Source organism: Girardinichthys multiradiatus, chromosome 9, assembly GCF_021462225.1.
Source record: "Girardinichthys multiradiatus isolate DD_20200921_A chromosome 9, DD_fGirMul_XY1, whole genome shotgun sequence".
NCBI classification, from domain to species: domain Eukaryota; kingdom Metazoa; phylum Chordata; class Actinopteri; order Cyprinodontiformes; family Goodeidae; genus Girardinichthys; species Girardinichthys multiradiatus.
The window spans coordinates 664639-681024 of record NC_061802.1 but is presented as its reverse complement, the minus strand read 5'-3'; the positions used below and the strand labels follow the sequence as shown (position 1 = coordinate 681024).

Below are 16386 nucleotides of genomic sequence, written 5' to 3'. Positions count from 1 at the left end.
TTTTCTGATTCTGATTCTGATTCTGATTCTGATGCAGTCTATTTCCTGGAGCCTGCTCTTTTTCTCCACACAGTTTAATTACTGAAGTCTACTTGTTTTATTTCTGAGATAGCTAATTTGCAGGAAAAGATTTCATGTTTCTGATGCTTTATTCTGTCTTTTCTTTAAGCCTGGGTATTTCCTGGAGTCCGCTGGTTATTTTGGAGTCAATTTTTCTGTTTTCTTGTGGCAAATTCTTTCCTGGAGTCTCATTCCTTCTTCTCCAATTTGGTTTTATTTACCCAAATACACCATCTCCCTGAGCTGCAGTAGTTTTCTGGTACCGTGTATTTGCTGGTATTTTGTCTGAGCTGTTTGAATGTCTCAGTGCACATCAGAGCTGGTCTCCTGGAGCAACTGGAGTCATTTGTTTGACTCCCAGACAGACGTAGACGCAAGGCTGTAAAACTAAAAGTAGTGAACTCTGTCAGCCCACTTCCTGTCTGCTCTCCCTGTCTCTCTCTCTCTTTCTCTCTCTCTGTGGCTTCAGGACAGCCTCTCTCACCCACTGTGCTCCTTTTCTGTTGAAACCAGATGTGTGGAGGTAGCAGTGAGCTGTGGAGCTGTTTTTGATAAGATCTGTGCGTCATTCTGAGTAGACGGAGGTGAACAGCAGCACCAGCTTCAGGTACGTTGAGCTTTCTTCTAAACCAACTTCTGGTTCTTTGAATCATGAAACTCTTTTTAGAGAGAGTTTTTTAAGAGAGGTTAGTTTCCTTCCAGAGTTCAGCTGCAAACTGACCTCAGAACAGCCAGATTCACACACAGATGACTAAAAGCAAAGTCCTTGTGAAGAGACCAACAGTCTGTTTAAAACTGTCCAACTGATGCATAGAAACTGAACCCTGATGACACGCTGCAGGAAAACGTTTCTCCTCCCAGATGAACTCCGCCACAAGGAGAGAAATCACTGATGATTAAACCAGAAACAAACTTTAGTTTCTCTATTTTAGAGGGAACTCTCACATATATCTGCACATGGATCAAATAAAATGTGGCCAAAACTGATGAGTCCCATCCTGATTCAGTCCTTCCACTATATCCATGAGTCAGTAAGGAGCAAAGATGTTTAAAAGATCTCCAGTCTGACACCCACTGTGAGAGAAAATCACTGAAGTGATTCAAATCAAAGTTCCTCAAAGAAAGATAGGAAATCTTTCTGAGTTCATCCAACTACAGAGCAGATTATCCTGAAACTATCCCAGAAATCTGAAGTCTTAAGCTGTGCTGCTGTGATCTCTGACCCTTCAGACAGGAAAGCATGAAGAACCATCATCCATCAACAGCTGATAGAACCTCAAATAGTAGTGACTACATACAGAGAACCTTTGTCCAGTTCTACAATACAGATTTACATTCACAGACTTTACTGAGAAGAAGACAGATGTTAACCTCAGAGGATGAGTCAGCTTCTCTGAGCTCAGAGGCCTCTGGAATGGACCATCACACATTGGAAACATGGATCAGATGGATCAGTTTTCCAGATGTTTGTTGGAAAAGCAGCATCCAGCCTGTTGTCAGCAACCAGTACCAGCAGCCAGGTTATTTGATGGCAGGAGAAGGTATCATGGTATGGGCTTGTGGAAAATCCAACAGAGATTTTAGAGCAACATCTACTGCCTCTTCACAGAGTTGAGGAGCTGATGTGATGCTGTCGTTACATCTGTATTTATCAACAAAATGTAGTTTCTGGACCAGACTAACCAGAACCACAAACTCCCTGCAGGTAGTCTGAGCTTCTGGGCTCAGTGTGGGTTAGGTCAGAAACGTTTTACAACAGCATCAGTGGGTCACCAACTCATAGATGATTTCACCTTCAGTCCCTCTCACCTATCTGCAGCATGCACTGGTGAAACCCTTCAGATGGAAATTCAGACAAAACGAACCCTGTAAAAAGTTTCTTCATGCAATCTGATGATCAAATTCATCTTTTTCTTCATTTTATCATCACAGAGTTAGTCCATTCTCCAATGGTGGTGGGTCCCATTTCTCATCATGGTCTTTTTACTTGCTGCCAAAAGTCTTTAGTTCATCTAACCAACCAACCAGACCAGACCAGGAAACCATCCAAACCAACAAAATAATTCCCCTTTTAGGGAATTTCATCCTAGTCTCAGGACTAGTGGAAGATTCTATCTAACCAGTGATAATAACTTAAAATTATTAATAAAATCTTTAATGAAGTTAGAGTATTACATTTTCAGTCAGACTAACAAGTCACGACTGTTGGGCAACAGTGATTGGTTAAACTATTAGCAAATATTAATTCTGCAATACACTGCATTGGGATCTTCTCTCCGCTCTGGAGAAATTAGTTTCACTTTTGTTCCACGTTCTTTGTTTTGCCCCCTTACTGCTGGATACCAGCATGTGGAGTTTACTGAATAACTTCGATGTGATCAATGATAGAAGCAGCTGGAGGAACCCTGGATCCATTCATTTAGGATGACTTTCACTATTCATTTCTTGACTTTCTGTAAACGTTTATTCTGCTTCAGTTCTAAAGGGACCAGTTCATCAGCAACATACAGAAGATATCTTTCCTTTCTAACAAAACCCCGGAAATGTTCCTACATGCAGGGAAATCTTCATGCAAGGAATGTTCCTGAAAATGTTAAAGGTCAAATGTCAGGCTGGCCATCTGAAACCTGCTGTTGTGATAAACGTCCAGCTTAGATGTCTGTCTAAGCTGGACAGACACACATTAACCCTGCTTCATCCTGCTGACCTGGTCTGAGGGGAGACTGGGGGAGGGGTGGAAGAAGTCCTGCAGTTTGCATTCAGAGCTGCTGAACTGGACAGGCTGGACCTTCTTCTTCTTCTTCTTCTTCTTCTGTGAATATGTTATATTATTCCAGCTCAGGGTCAGAAGATCTAGAGGAGCTGAACCTGAGGTCAGAGTTCAGTTGGTGAGTGTTTTAAGAGGTCAGGTTTCCAGTTGTGGCTTTTATGTGGGTTTTAAGGACCAGCTTCACATTTTATTCTGAGTTCATTTTGAGCTGTCTTCACCTTTATCAAACCAGGAACACTGGAGATGTTCTGACTCTGCAGAAGCTTTCAACCTTTCCCAGTCAGTAAAACACAGAACAACCTGAGAATCCCAAGAAGCAGGTGACCTGGTTCAGATGAGAGAGACAAAGAACCAACCACCATGTTGTAACTTCAGTGTTACCTTCAGACCTGCTCAGATTTGCAAATGCATTTATTACCAGTCATTTCATTTTCTATTGTAAAACCGTTTATATTGGTCATTTAAGTAATAATAATATAATATTATAATATAATATGATATATATATAATATATCATATTATAGTGCAGAATGAAGAGGATTGTGTTGCATATGGCGTTACATTCCTGCCAAAAATCCAAAGAGCCTATTTAGCAATCACAACAGTGCATCTTTTAATCGAGAGCGCGCATAGCTCTGATCGCGGGCGTGCACCTTTATTCGAGAGCCTTTGAACGCAGCACGGCGAGCAGTAAAACAGGCCCCTGCACCCATCTGTTCTCTCTCGCAGAAAAATGACGCTCTCTCGCTCCGTTTAGTGGGCGTATTTGTCAGTTGGGGGCCGAAACTCTTCTGATTGATCTGATTGGCCGGATTTTCTCCTCATATCCGGTCGCAGCCGGCACAGGACATTGCCTTAAAAAATAATTTATCAGGCATCCATATCCAGTTTGGAATTTCATACCAATCCTTATTTTCTCTAGATTAGGAGGACTTAACTTCTTCTTATTTTGCAACTATAATGTTGAAAAAATCCCGGCAAAATAATCTGGTTTCCATAAGCAGATGCTTCTTTCTTGGTCACTGATCTACAAGCATAATTTCTCCCCCCATAGATACTATATATGGAACAATAAAGACATCTTATATAAAAACAAATCCTTATTCTACCGTAATTGTTTTACTCACAATATACTTTTAGTTCATCAATTGCTCAACTCTAATGGTTCATTAATGACATATCAAGATTTTGTCATGAAATACAGTATCATTATACCGTTTAAATAATTCAATATTATAATAAATGCAATCCCTACTGGAGTAGTTATTTTATTTAAAAGTTCTGCAGGACAGAATCTCACTCTATTGCCTTTTGATCCAACTAAACTTGAAATTGGTCAACTTTGTTTTTCCTCGTTCCGTAATTGCAACCGCCATACAGTACAAACCAAAAGTTTGGACACACCTTCTGATTCAAAGAGTTTTCTTTATTTTCACGACTATGAATATTGTAGCTTCACACTGAAGGCATCAAAACTATGAATTAAAACATGTGGAATTATATACTGAACAAAAAAGTGTGAAACAACTAAAAATATGTCTTATATTCTAGGTTCTTCAAAGTATCCACCTTTTGCTTTGATTACTGCTCCTCACACTCTTGGTATTCTGTTGATGAGCTTCAAGAGGACAGCAGCAGCTCTGGTCGCAGGTTGTTCTTCCTGAGAATCCTCAGGAAGTACAGTCTCTGCTGCGCCTTCTTCAGTGTCGCCGTAGAGTTAGTGGTCCACATCACATCCTCGCTGATGAGTGTGCCCAGGAATCTGAAGTCCGGCACCATCTCCACCCTGTCCCCGTTGATGGTGATGGGCTGTGTGTCCTGTTTATGCCTCGGAAAGTCAACGACGAGCTCCTTTGACTTGGAGGTGTTCAGAGTCAGGTTATTGTCCATGCACCATGCTGACAGATGCTCCGCCTCCACCCTGTATGCCATCTCATCCTCTCCTGAGATGAGCCCCACTACCGCGGTGTCGTCCGCGAACTTGATGATGGTGTTGCTCGGGTGGGTGGGGGTGCAGTCATGGGTGTAGAGGGTGTAGAGCGGGGGGCTCAGCACACTGCCCTATGGAGAGCCCATGCTGGTCCTCAATGGAGAGGACAAGTAGTGTCCTACTCTCACCCTCTGGGAGCGGTCTGTCAGAAAGTCCATAATCCAACTACAGGTGCTGTTGGGGAGACCCAGATGTCCCAGTTCGCTCACCAGCTGGCTCAGGATGATGGTGTTGAACGCCGAGCTGAAGTCCAGGAAGAGCAGCCTCGCATAGCTCCCTTGCTGCTCCACGTTGGTCAGCGTGGTGTGCAGAGCGATGGCATCATCCGTGGACCGGTTGGCCCTGTGAGCAAACTGGTGGGGGTCAAGTGTGGGGGGCAGGTGTGAAGTGATATGACCCCATACCAGTTTCTCGAAGCACTTCATGACGATGGGCCTGAGTGCTACAGGCCGGTAGTCATTCAGGCTGGTGATGTTAGTCTGTTTAGGCAGAGGGACGATGGTGGAGGACTTCAGGCAAGGTGGGATGGAGCACTGGGAGAGGGACTGGTTAAAGATGGCGGTGAAGATCTCAGCCAGCTGGTCTGCACAGTCCCTCAACACCCTCCCAGTCACCCCGTCGGGTCCAGCAGCTTTGCACGGGTTCACTGCTCTCAAGACTCTCTTCACCTCCTGTGTCTCCACAGTGAAGGTTTGGTTGTCGAGGGGTGTAGACTGCAGTGTGGACCCCGCTGGTGGCTCAACCTCGAAGCGGGCGAAGAAGTGGCTAAGCTCCTCCGCCAGTGAAGCGTCCCCAGAGATCACGGTGGTGTTGCTGGATCTGTAGTTGGTCAGGTGCTGGAGTCCCTGCCACACCTGTCTGCTAATATTGCTGCTGAAGTCGGCAACACATGTTGTATTGTGTTGTGGTGTTGTTGTATTATTGTGTTGTGGTGTCGTTGTGTTATTGTGTTGTGGTGTCGTTGTGTTGGTGTTGTGTTGTGTCGTGTTGTTGTCATGTTGTGTCATTGTTTTTTGTTGTCATTACATTGTTTTGTTTTGTGTTGTGTCGTGTTGTGTCGTGTCATTGTGTTGTTGTTGTGTTGTGTTATTGTGTTGTGTCATTGTCTTGTTGTCATGTTGTGTCATGTTATTGTGTTATTGTGTTGTGTCATTGTCTTGTTGTCATGTTGTGTCATGTTATTGTGTTATTGTGTTGTGTCATGTCGTGTTGTGGTCATGTTGTGTTGTGTTGCTGTTGTTGTGTTGTGTCAATAAGTTGTGTCATGTCATTGTGTTGTGTCATGTTGTGTTGTCATTTTATGTTGTATTGTGTCGTGTTGTTGTGTCTTGTCGTTGTGTTGTATCGTGTTGTGTCATTAAGTTGTGTCGTGTCGTTGTGTTGTATTGTGTTGTTGTGTCGTGTTGTCGTATTGCCGTCATGTTGTGTTGTCATGTTGTGTCATGTTATTGTGTTATTGTGTTGTGTCATGTCGTGTTGTTGTCATGTTGTGTTGTGTTGCTGTTGTTGTGTTGTGTCAATAAGTTGTGTCGTTACATTGTGTTGTCATTTTGTGTTGTGTTGTTGTGTCATGTTATTGTGTTGCGTCATGTTGTTGTCATGTTGTGATGTGTTGTGTGGTGTCGTTGTTTTGTGTTGTGTTGTGTCATGTTGTTTTCATGTTGTGTCGTGTTGCTGTCATGTTGTGTCGTGTTGTTGTTGTGTTGTGTTGTCGTATTGCCGTCATGTTGTGTTGTCATTTTATGTTGTATTGTTGTGTTGTGTCGTGTTGTTGTGTCATTAAGTTGTGTTGTGTCGTTGTGTTGTATTGTGTTGTGTTGTTGTGTCGTGTTGTCATGTTGTGTCATGTTGTGTCGTGTTGTTGTTGTGTTGTGTTGTCGTATTGCCGTCATGTTGTGTTGTCATTTTATGTTGTATTGTTGTGTTGTGTCGTGTTGTTGTGTCATTAAGTTGTGTTGTGTTGTGTCGTTGTGTTGTATTGTGTTGTGTTGTTGTGTCGTGTTGTCATGTTGTGATGTGTTGTGTCGTGTTGTTGTTGTGTTGTGTTGTCGTATTGCCGTCATGTTGTGTTGTCATTTTATGTTGTATTGTTGTGTTGTATCGTGTTGTTGTGTCATTAAGTTGTGTTGTGTTGTGTCGTTGTGTTGTATTGTGTTGTGTTGTTGTGTCGTGTTGTCATGTTGTGTCATGTTGTGTCGTGTTGTTGTTGTGTTGTGTTGTCGTATTGCCGTCATGTTGTGTTGTCATTTTATGTTGTATTGTTGTGTTGTGTCGTGTTGTTGTGTCATTAAGTTGTGTTGTGTTGTGTCGTTGTGTTGTATTGTGTTGTGTTGTTGTGTCGTGTTGTCATGTTGTGATGTGTTGTGTCGTGTTGTTGTTGTGTTGTGTTGTCGTATTGCCGTCATGTTGTGTTGTCATTTTATGTTGTATTGTTGTGTTGTGTCGTGTTGTTGTGTCATTAAGTTGTGTTGTGTTGTGTCGTTGTGTTGTATTGTGTTGTGTTGTTGTGTCGTGTTATCGTGTTGTGTCATGTTGTGTCGTGTTGTTGTTGTGTTGTGTTGTCGTATTGCCGTCATGTTGTGTTGTCATTTTATGTTGTATTGTTGTGTTGTGTCGTGTTGTTGTGTCATTAAGTTGTGTTGTGTTGTGTCGTTGTGTTGTATTGTGTTGTGTTGTTGTGTCGTGTTATCGTGTTGTGTCATGTTGTGTCATGTTGTTGTTGTGTTGTGTTGTCGTATTGCCGTCATGTTGTGTTGTCATTTTATGTTGTATTGTTGTGTTGTATCGTGTTGTTGTGTCATTAAGTTGTGTTGTGTTGTGTCGTTGTGTTGTATTGTGTTGTGTTGTTGTGTCGTGTTGTCATGTTGTGTCATGTTGTGTCGTGTTGTTGTTGTGTTGTGTTGTCGTATTGCCGTCATGTTGTGTTGTCATTTTATGTTGTATTGTTGTGTTGTGTCGTGTTGTTGTGTCATTAAGTTGTGTTGTGTTGTGTCGTTGTGTTGTATTGTGTTGTGTTGTTGTGTCGTGTTGTCATGTTGTGATGTGTTGTGTCGTGTTGTTGTTGTGTTGTGTTGTCGTATTGCCATCATGTTGTGTTGTCATTTTATGTTGTATTGTTGTGTTGTGTCGTGTTGTTGTGTCATTAAGTTGTGTTGTGTTGTGTCGTTGTGTTGTATTGTGTTGTGTTGTTGTGTCGTGTTGTCATGTTGTGTCATGTTGTGTCGTGTTGTTGTTGTGTTGTGTTGTCGTATTGCCGTCATGTTGTGTTGTCATTTTATGTTGTATTGTTGTGTTGTGTCGTGTTGTTGTGTCATTAAGTTGTGTTGTGTTGTGTCGTTGTGTTGTATTGTGTTGTGTTGTTGTGTCGTGTTGTCATGTTGTGTCATGTTGTGTCATGTTGTTGTTGTGTTGTGTTGTCGTATTGCCGTCATGTTGTGTTGTCATTTTATGTTGTATTGTTGTGTTGTGTCGTGTTGTTGTGTCATTAAGTTGTGTTGTGTTGTGTCGTGTCGTTGTGTTGTATTGTGTTGTGTTGTTGTGTCGTGTTATCGTGTTGTGTCATGTTGTGTCGTGTTGTTGTTGTGTTGTGTTGTCGTATTGCCGTCATGTTGTGTTGTCATTTTATGTTGTATTGTTGTGTTGTGTCGTTGTGTTGTGTCATTAAGTTGTGTTGTGTCGTGTCGTTGTGTTGTATTGTGTTGTGTTGTTGTGTCGTGTTATCGTGTTGTGTCATGTTGTGTCGTGTTGTTGTTGTGTTGTGTTGTCGTATTGCCGTCATGTTGTGTTGTCATTTTATGTTGTATTGTTGTGTTGTGTCGTGTTGTTGTGTCATTAAGTTGTGTTGTGTTGTGTCGTGTCGTTGTGTTGTATTGTGTTGTGTTGTTGTGTCGTGTTATCGTGTTGTGTCATGTTGTGTCGTGTTGTTGTTGTGTTGTGTTGTCGTATTGCCGTCATGTTGTGTTGTCATTTTATGTTGTATTGTTGTGTTGTGTCGTGTTGTTGTGTCATTAAGTTGTGTTGTGTTGTGTCGTGTCGTTGTGTTGTATTGTGTTGTGTTGTTGTGTCGTGTTATCGTGTTGTGTCATGTTGTGTCGTGTTGTTGTTGTGTTGTGTTGTCGTATTGCCGTCATGTTGTGTTGTCATTTTATGTTGTATTGTTGTGTCGTGTCGTTGTGTTGTATCGTGTTGTGTCATTAAGTTGTGTTGTGAAATGTTTCATCATGCTCTCCCTTCAGGGTGCAGACGGATACACAGACAGTGGCGACAATGAAGTTGTGAAGTTTCTCAGCTAAACTAGTAAACGAGGTCTTCAGGGACCCATCATGGTCTCCATTGGATCAGTTCTGGTCCTGCCCTCCCTAATGGTTTTGGCTGTCAGCTCCCACTCTCTGGTGCAGGTAAACTCAGGTGTGCGGGTCCACCGAGGCCACTCAGTTTCCATCACGGAGTCAGATTTTAAGATCCAAGTGGATCCAAGCTCCAGTTGTAAGGTGGAGGTGGTTGTAAATGAGCCGGTGACCCAGAGGGTTGGGAAGTTGACTCCACAGGTAAGAGTGGTACCACCAGGTCAGCTAACTGGGACCAGGTCAGTGAACTTACTGGGTTTCTGCTCTGCAGATGTTTGACTGCAGTTTTCTGAAGGATGAAGTCCGATATATCCACAACGGGAGTCCTCTGCTGGACGATGACACGGTGCTGCTCCGAGTGTATAGGTAGGAACACACTAAGACAAGTTACACCGAACAGCACCAAATAGAGTTTCCTGACGTTTCTGGAACTAGAACCTGTTCCTGTCTTATCAGACCACCTTGGTCCACCTTGACAGCTCAGAGTTCGGTGCCAGAACCCAGACTGTAAGGTTTCCTTCCTCAGGTTCACATCCTCAGACATGCAGGTGGAGATGGTGGTCCTCAGAGTCCAGGTGCTGGATGGGGGTCCCAATGTGGTGGAGCTGGGCAGCACTCTGTTGGTGGTTCCTCAGTTCTTTGGTTTGTCCAACACCATAAACAGCACCGTGCTGAGGATCAGGACTCCAGGGGACCTGGTCTGTACGGTCAGGCTGATGACTGCAGAGACCAAGGTCCCGATGGTGGGTCGGCTGGTCCACGAGGAGGACTCCATCCAACGGACAGGTTCGGCACACCTGATAATAGCTGACCTATGACCTTCGTCTGGTCTACAATGTATTCTGATCTGGTTATAAAAGCTTTGAGTTGCTGCGGCTAAACTAAGCCCCAAAGTATTCCTCTGCTCTCCTACAGGCCGTCAGGTTCAGGAATTCTGTCCTGGAAACAAACCATGTCTCCACCACGCCACTGAGGTCCAGTTTCTTAAAACCAGCTGCCAGCACTTCCTGAGTTCCGGCCTCAAGTACCAGCACCTCAGTCCTCCGTCCCTTCAGACTGACTACATCCCAATCCAGGTGGAGCTGAGGGAGCAGATGACCAGGAAGCTGCTGGAGGTATGGCAGGAAGCAGAAAGGTCAGGCAGCTCAGTGTGTTGGTGTGTAGATGGTGCCACATGTTCCTGGTGGGATGATGGTATGTTTGTTGGCAGTCAGAATCTGGATTCTTCCTTCACACTCATTAACACATGAAGCAGAAGCACCGTATGTATTCCAGTCCTTCCTGACCTGTCTGCTCAGTTCCACACACTCTGTGCTGATTTCCACATGCTTCAGGATGTCACATGTTCATTTTAACAGATGGCAGGGAGTTGCTCTGCAGATTAGTTTCTGCTTCCTCTCTCTCAGTCACAGGCTCTGTGGCTGCCGGTTGTGATCCATGGCGCCGTGCAGAATCAGCCCCCCAAGGCTGACTTCATGGCCTCCTCCATCCTGGAGGTGGACCAGTTTATCCTCACCCCTCTCAGCACCGCCACACTGGACGCCACAGACCCGGAAACCCCACAGGACCGGCTGGTGTTTAACGTGACAGCCCCCCCTTCAGAGGGATACATCACACACCTGGAGGACCACACCAAACTGATCCGGTCCTTCACGTGGCTGGACCTGCATGACATGAAGGTGGCCTACCAGCCACCCAACAGCAGCCAGAGTCTCCGCCAGAACCTCCAGGTACCACGGAGACCCAGAGAGCAGTGGTCAGTGATCAGTAATCAGGTCTGTCAGTGAGACTTGACTAACACACTGCTTAATATCTCAAAGAAACTGTCTGCATGCTGCAACCTGGGCTCTGGTTCTGAGCAGAATAACAGACTGTTTGGGGTTTGGATTTAGCCCAGCAGAACTGGTTAAAAGCTCTGTGTCCTCTTCAGGTGGAGTTCCAGGTGATAGACGGATCCTTTACGAGCAGCCAGCCCATCCTAGTCTACCTGTCTATCAGGGCGTCAGAAACAGACGCACCTAGAGTCTCCTGGAACATGGGTACGTTTGATTTTCACTCCTAACATCAAACTGTAATTTCTGACGCCAGTTGAAAACTTCATCCTCTCAGGTCTGGAGCTGCTGGAGGGTCAGTCTCGACCAATCACGTGGAAGGAGCTGCAGGTCGTTGACAAGGACAATATCGATGCCGTTTACCTGGTGGCCGTGGACGGACCAGTGCATGGCTGGCTGAGTGTCAGAGGTGAGGGGTCAGAGGTCAGCAGGGGGTGTCAGTCAAAGACCAGGAACTAGATCCTGGGAAGAGAATTTAAAATATTCTGATTTATTATGTCCTGATGCTGTTTGACTCCCTCTGTGCGCTTATTATCAGCGGCTTTAAGAACTTTGACCTCAGCCCAGTTTTATTCAACATATTTTATTAATATTTATTCTTTATTTCCAAATGAATTTCCTTCCAGAAGTAAATAAATCCCGCTTTGAACTGGAATCAGGGTATTTATACCAAACTGGCTCTAAACTGGTTTTCGGGTTGGAATATTCAATAAACTCACGGGACATAGAGATGATGGATAAATAGATTTCATTTGGTTTGTAGTCTGATCACAGACCTGCAGGTCAGAACCAATGTTCCTGTTAATGTCTCAGTAAGATCCAAATCCGATCAGGGCAGAATTTCACTCAAAGAGGAACGCAAATCGCCTGGCATCCAAACGTATACGGCCTTATTTTCCATCAACCAACCCATCTGGATGAGAGCAGATGCTCTAAAGATCCATCAGAACCTTTTCTACTCATCAGGGTCGACAACTCCAATAAACCTGGAGTCCAGTCCTGTCTTGGTGTGCTTCAGCCAGACCTGTCTCCTCCTCCTCTGCTCTTCCTCCTCCTTCGTTGTCTGATTTTTTCCGCCCTCTTACCTCCATCTTTTCTCCCTCAGCAGCATACGTCTTCTGTCCCTGCATGTGTTTTCTAATCAGGTGTAAAACAGGGCCGGGGCCACTTTGCCAGGGGCCACCTCTGACCCCCCGTCCGCCTCCTGTCCCTTCCAGCCCGCTGCCACCGTTCGGACGGAGCAGCGAGCAGCAGATTGGAGCCGCTGATGGCTTTTCATGGAGCCGTGCACACGGAGCAGATGCACCGTCTCCTCATACACACACACACACACACACACACACACACACACACACACACACACACACACACATACACACACACACACACACACACACACACACACACACATACACACACACACACACACACACACACACACACATACACACACACACACACACACACACACACACACACACACACACATACACACACACACACACACACACACACACACACACATACACACACACACACACACATACACACACACACACACACACACACACACACACACACACACACACACACACACACACACACACACACACACACACACACACACATACACACACACACACACACACACACACACACACATACACACACACACACACACATACATACACACACACACACACACACACACATACACACACACACATACACACACACACACACACACACACACACACACACACACACACACACATACACACACACACACACACACACACACACACACACACACACACACATACACACACACACACACACACACACACACACACACACACATACACACACACACACACACACACACACACACACACACACACACACACACACACATACACACACACACATATCCGTGTTTTACTATCTTTATGAGGACTTTTCGGTTACTTCCATTGACTTCCATTCATTTTCCTTGATTTTTAGTGCCTAACCCTAACCAGTTAATACCTAACCCTAACCAGTTAATACCTAACCCTAACCAGTTAATACCTAACCCTAACCAGTTAATACCTAACCCTAACCAGTTAATACCTAACCCTAACCCTAACAATAACTCAATTCATACCCTAGTCCTAAACCTAACCTCTGTCCCAAGAACAGAATTTGAAAAAGTGAGGACCAGGAAAATGTCCTCACTTTGTCAAAATGTCCTCACTTTGTGATAAAAATACGAAAAATGGTTCTCACTCAGCAACAAGTACAAGAACACACACACAGTATGTCTTCTTTCTATCTTTATAAGGACTTTGCATTGACTTCCATTCATCTCTATGACCTAACCAGGCCCTGGTTCAGCTGGTTCTCCTCATCCCGATGGTAAGAAATGACTCGACAGGTTTCACACAGGTGACCTAGTGTGACCTTTGACCTTTCAGGTGGCAGGGTTTGAAGGTTCTGCCTCAGTCTGGATCAAAGATGCTTCCTAGTTGGGCTTTCTATTGGTACCTCAGGGTTCTATAAAAGATCCACAGGATCACTGACAGAGAGGACTCAGGCTAATTGGCCCAGTTGGATTAGAACCTGGAGCTGCAATTCTTTTCTACCAAAACAGGTCCGATAACATTCTTAATATTATTTTTGTTTTATTTGAAAACATTCCTAATAAATGTTCATTATATTTGATTTTTATGCATAAGAATCATTTTTGAATAATACTTAAAAATTGTAAATATATATAAAAAGCAATTGCATAAGAACTTTAATACGGCTGTCTGGTTTTGGTCCTCGGACCTGTTGGGCTCAGGACCCTCAGATCAGGGTTTTGTCGCTTGTGGCAGCCCAGTTTAAGGACTGAATGCAGACAGGTCAGGGGTCACTTCTAGACCTCATATTATAGAAACAGAACCTTCTGTCCCATAACAGGGATCTGACTGATGATGGAGTATTTCCACCGAGCCGTTCCAACTTCATAAAGAAGCATTAGAGAAGATGGGTCACTGTGAGGAGCTTCCGGTTCTCCATCATTAACCATCACAATGAAGCCAGATCTTAGTTCAGGACCTCCAGAAACCTCTGATCTAAACCCACAAGTTACTGGAGGAATCCCCCTCTGATCATTTTCCATAGCTGAGAGTGAGACCCGCACTTCAACTCTCAGGTTTCCGGATGCTGTGACTATTTTACTGTCCGACCAGATCCAGAACCTGCCCTGGAGATGAAATCTGAAGTCTGAGCCCAGTGGATTCTGAAGGTTTTCACAACAAAACATCTCAGCAGTAGACTATAAAACTGGACTCTCATGTTTTTACTCCAACTAACTGAAGTGAAGGTTTGTAACGAGCTGAGATTAGAACCATTCAGGTTGTAAGACCCAAACCCATTCTCTGACATCCAGACCCCAGATCTCTCAGGCTGTTTCTGAGCTTTAGTTTCTACTCTTCAGTGGATACACCAGAACATGCATTATGAATTCTTCAGAACATCTCAGCAAACAGCTGAATGATCCCACCCTGATGGTACTACCTGGTCTCTGACATCCAGACCTCCTGCTGTGTTTCTGAGCTTCAGTTTCTGCTCCTCAGTGGACAATACACAGCAGTGATTCTGTAGAACATCCCAGCTTATGTCAGTACAGTTAACGAGTTGGATCAGTGTAGAGGTGCTTTATTTCCTCATCTTGCTCCTCACTGAGGCCTCCTCTTCTTCTGCTGCTCCTGTGAAGTGTGGCTCAGCATTGGAGGCTGTGTGTCCTGCTGGATGCTGCAGAGGAAGGATGCTGTGTCTCCAAGGAGACCCTCAGAGCATCGGCTCGGGACAGTCACTTCAGGCCCAATCCAGCGCCTTCAGCCAAATGGACGGCTGCCGGTCTCACACACACTCTCTCTCTGCAGCCCGTTTTTGCAGTTATGGGCCTGTTGCCCAACACCACCTTTGGGCCCAATTACCGAGTTGTTTCCATCTCTTGGATGGCGAGCCGGTTCCCCTCGGTACTCTCGCTAATGAGGTTCGGGCTTGCGACCGTTCGTCTCTCAATCTGTCGGCTGACCTTGGCCTTCTGTCTCCCTGGCACAGCGAGGCAGGAAGTCCCCGTCCTCGGGAAGGACGCCACAGTTTGGCCCAACGGTGTTCTCGCCTCGCCGTGCCTTCAGGCACCGACACAGACCGGATATTTCTCAGCGACAGCGGCAGGAGAGGCGCACACGTGCTGGAGATGGTAATTGAATCAAAGTGTGAAGGTCTGACTGGAAGCGGTCCACCAACAGCCGCTCATGTTGGCTGGATGGTGTGTCTCTGGCAGATGGACTCGAAGACACTTTCTTCATGTAGGACAAACAAGTTTTTCATGTTCAGCGCGGCAGGAGATGAAGAAATGACCCAAACAGGTTGTCACTGCAGCAGAACTTCAGTTAAAACAGAACTTCACTATTTAAAGCTGCTGAAACTGAGAAAAAACATTTTAACATAAGCTGCTGCAGATGTGACTGTGAGGTCTAGCTCAATGTGTAAGGCAGGTTAAAGTCACCGTTCTGCTGGTTCTCTTCTGGTTCTCCTCTGGTTCTCCTGCCCGTTTCACTGCTGTGGAATATATTCTGAATTCCACATCACCTGAAACTGAGAAGCAAGAAGAACGTAGGTGTGGTGGTGGAGAGCTGATGGAGGTCAGCCCTGCTAAACTCCATCATGGTTCCTCTTGTTCTCTGTTAACTGACTTATTTTATCTGGACCACAGTTTCTGGGACATATTTTCTAAAACCAAACGTCTGCTTCTCAGAACTCAAAACCCATTTTTCAAACATCAAATTCTTCAAATCCTAGAATGTTGGGCAGACAGTCGCCTCTAAACAGTTCAAATGTGATTAAAATCGACCAAAGAAGCACAATAATAATAATAATAATAATAATAATAATAAATGCATTTAAAAAGAAAATCAGTGACAAAGTCTTCCTCCATTACTGGATCACTCTGTAAAAAGTGTGACTAATGCTGCAGAAAGGAGGCATAATATTCCACATGAGAAATTATGGCAACAAAGCAACATTAGCAACATTAATTAGATTTGAATGCATGTGGCAACAATTAGAAGCTGATTGAAATCAAGATAAATAACAGTTGTTATTTTGTATATTCTTATCCACATATTTAGAAAAGTATCATCCATAAAATTAGTAACTAAATAAATTCCACGTAATTAATTAGTAAACCTAAATGACTTTCTTTCAGATGCTTAGTAAATATGAATCAGTTTTTGCTGTAAAATGTATTTGGTTTGACTCAACATTTGTCATATTTTTAGCAAAATATTTTGACCAAAGATTTCCTTATTTTAAAATTTAAATGTACGTAATTAAACATTAGTTTTTATTTGA

At 44.1% G+C, this 16386-nt stretch overlaps 1 protein-coding gene across 2 annotated transcripts in view; it reads left to right on the top strand.

Annotated features, from left to right (window-relative positions):
* Window positions 1–558: 558 nt before the first annotated feature.
* Window positions 559–16386, top strand: part of frem1b (Fras1 related extracellular matrix 1b) — a 70507-nt gene continuing 54679 nt past the window's right edge. Inside the window, exons 1-8 of one of the 2 annotated variants that reach the window (XM_047375988.1) lie at window positions 559–667; window positions 9056–9367; window positions 9438–9532; window positions 9693–9952; window positions 10082–10281; window positions 10573–10896; window positions 11097–11205; window positions 11276–11407. In XM_047375988.1, the coding sequence (XP_047231944.1) occupies window positions 9143–9367; window positions 9438–9532; window positions 9693–9952; window positions 10082–10281; window positions 10573–10896; window positions 11097–11205; window positions 11276–11407 (1345 nt within the window). In that variant the 5' untranslated portion in view covers window positions 559–667; window positions 9056–9142. Of the gene's footprint in view, window positions 668–9055; window positions 9368–9437; window positions 9533–9692; window positions 9953–10081; window positions 10282–10572; window positions 10942–11096; window positions 11206–11275; window positions 11408–16386 lie in introns of both variants that reach the window. The other variant, XM_047375987.1, reaches the window with a different exon arrangement.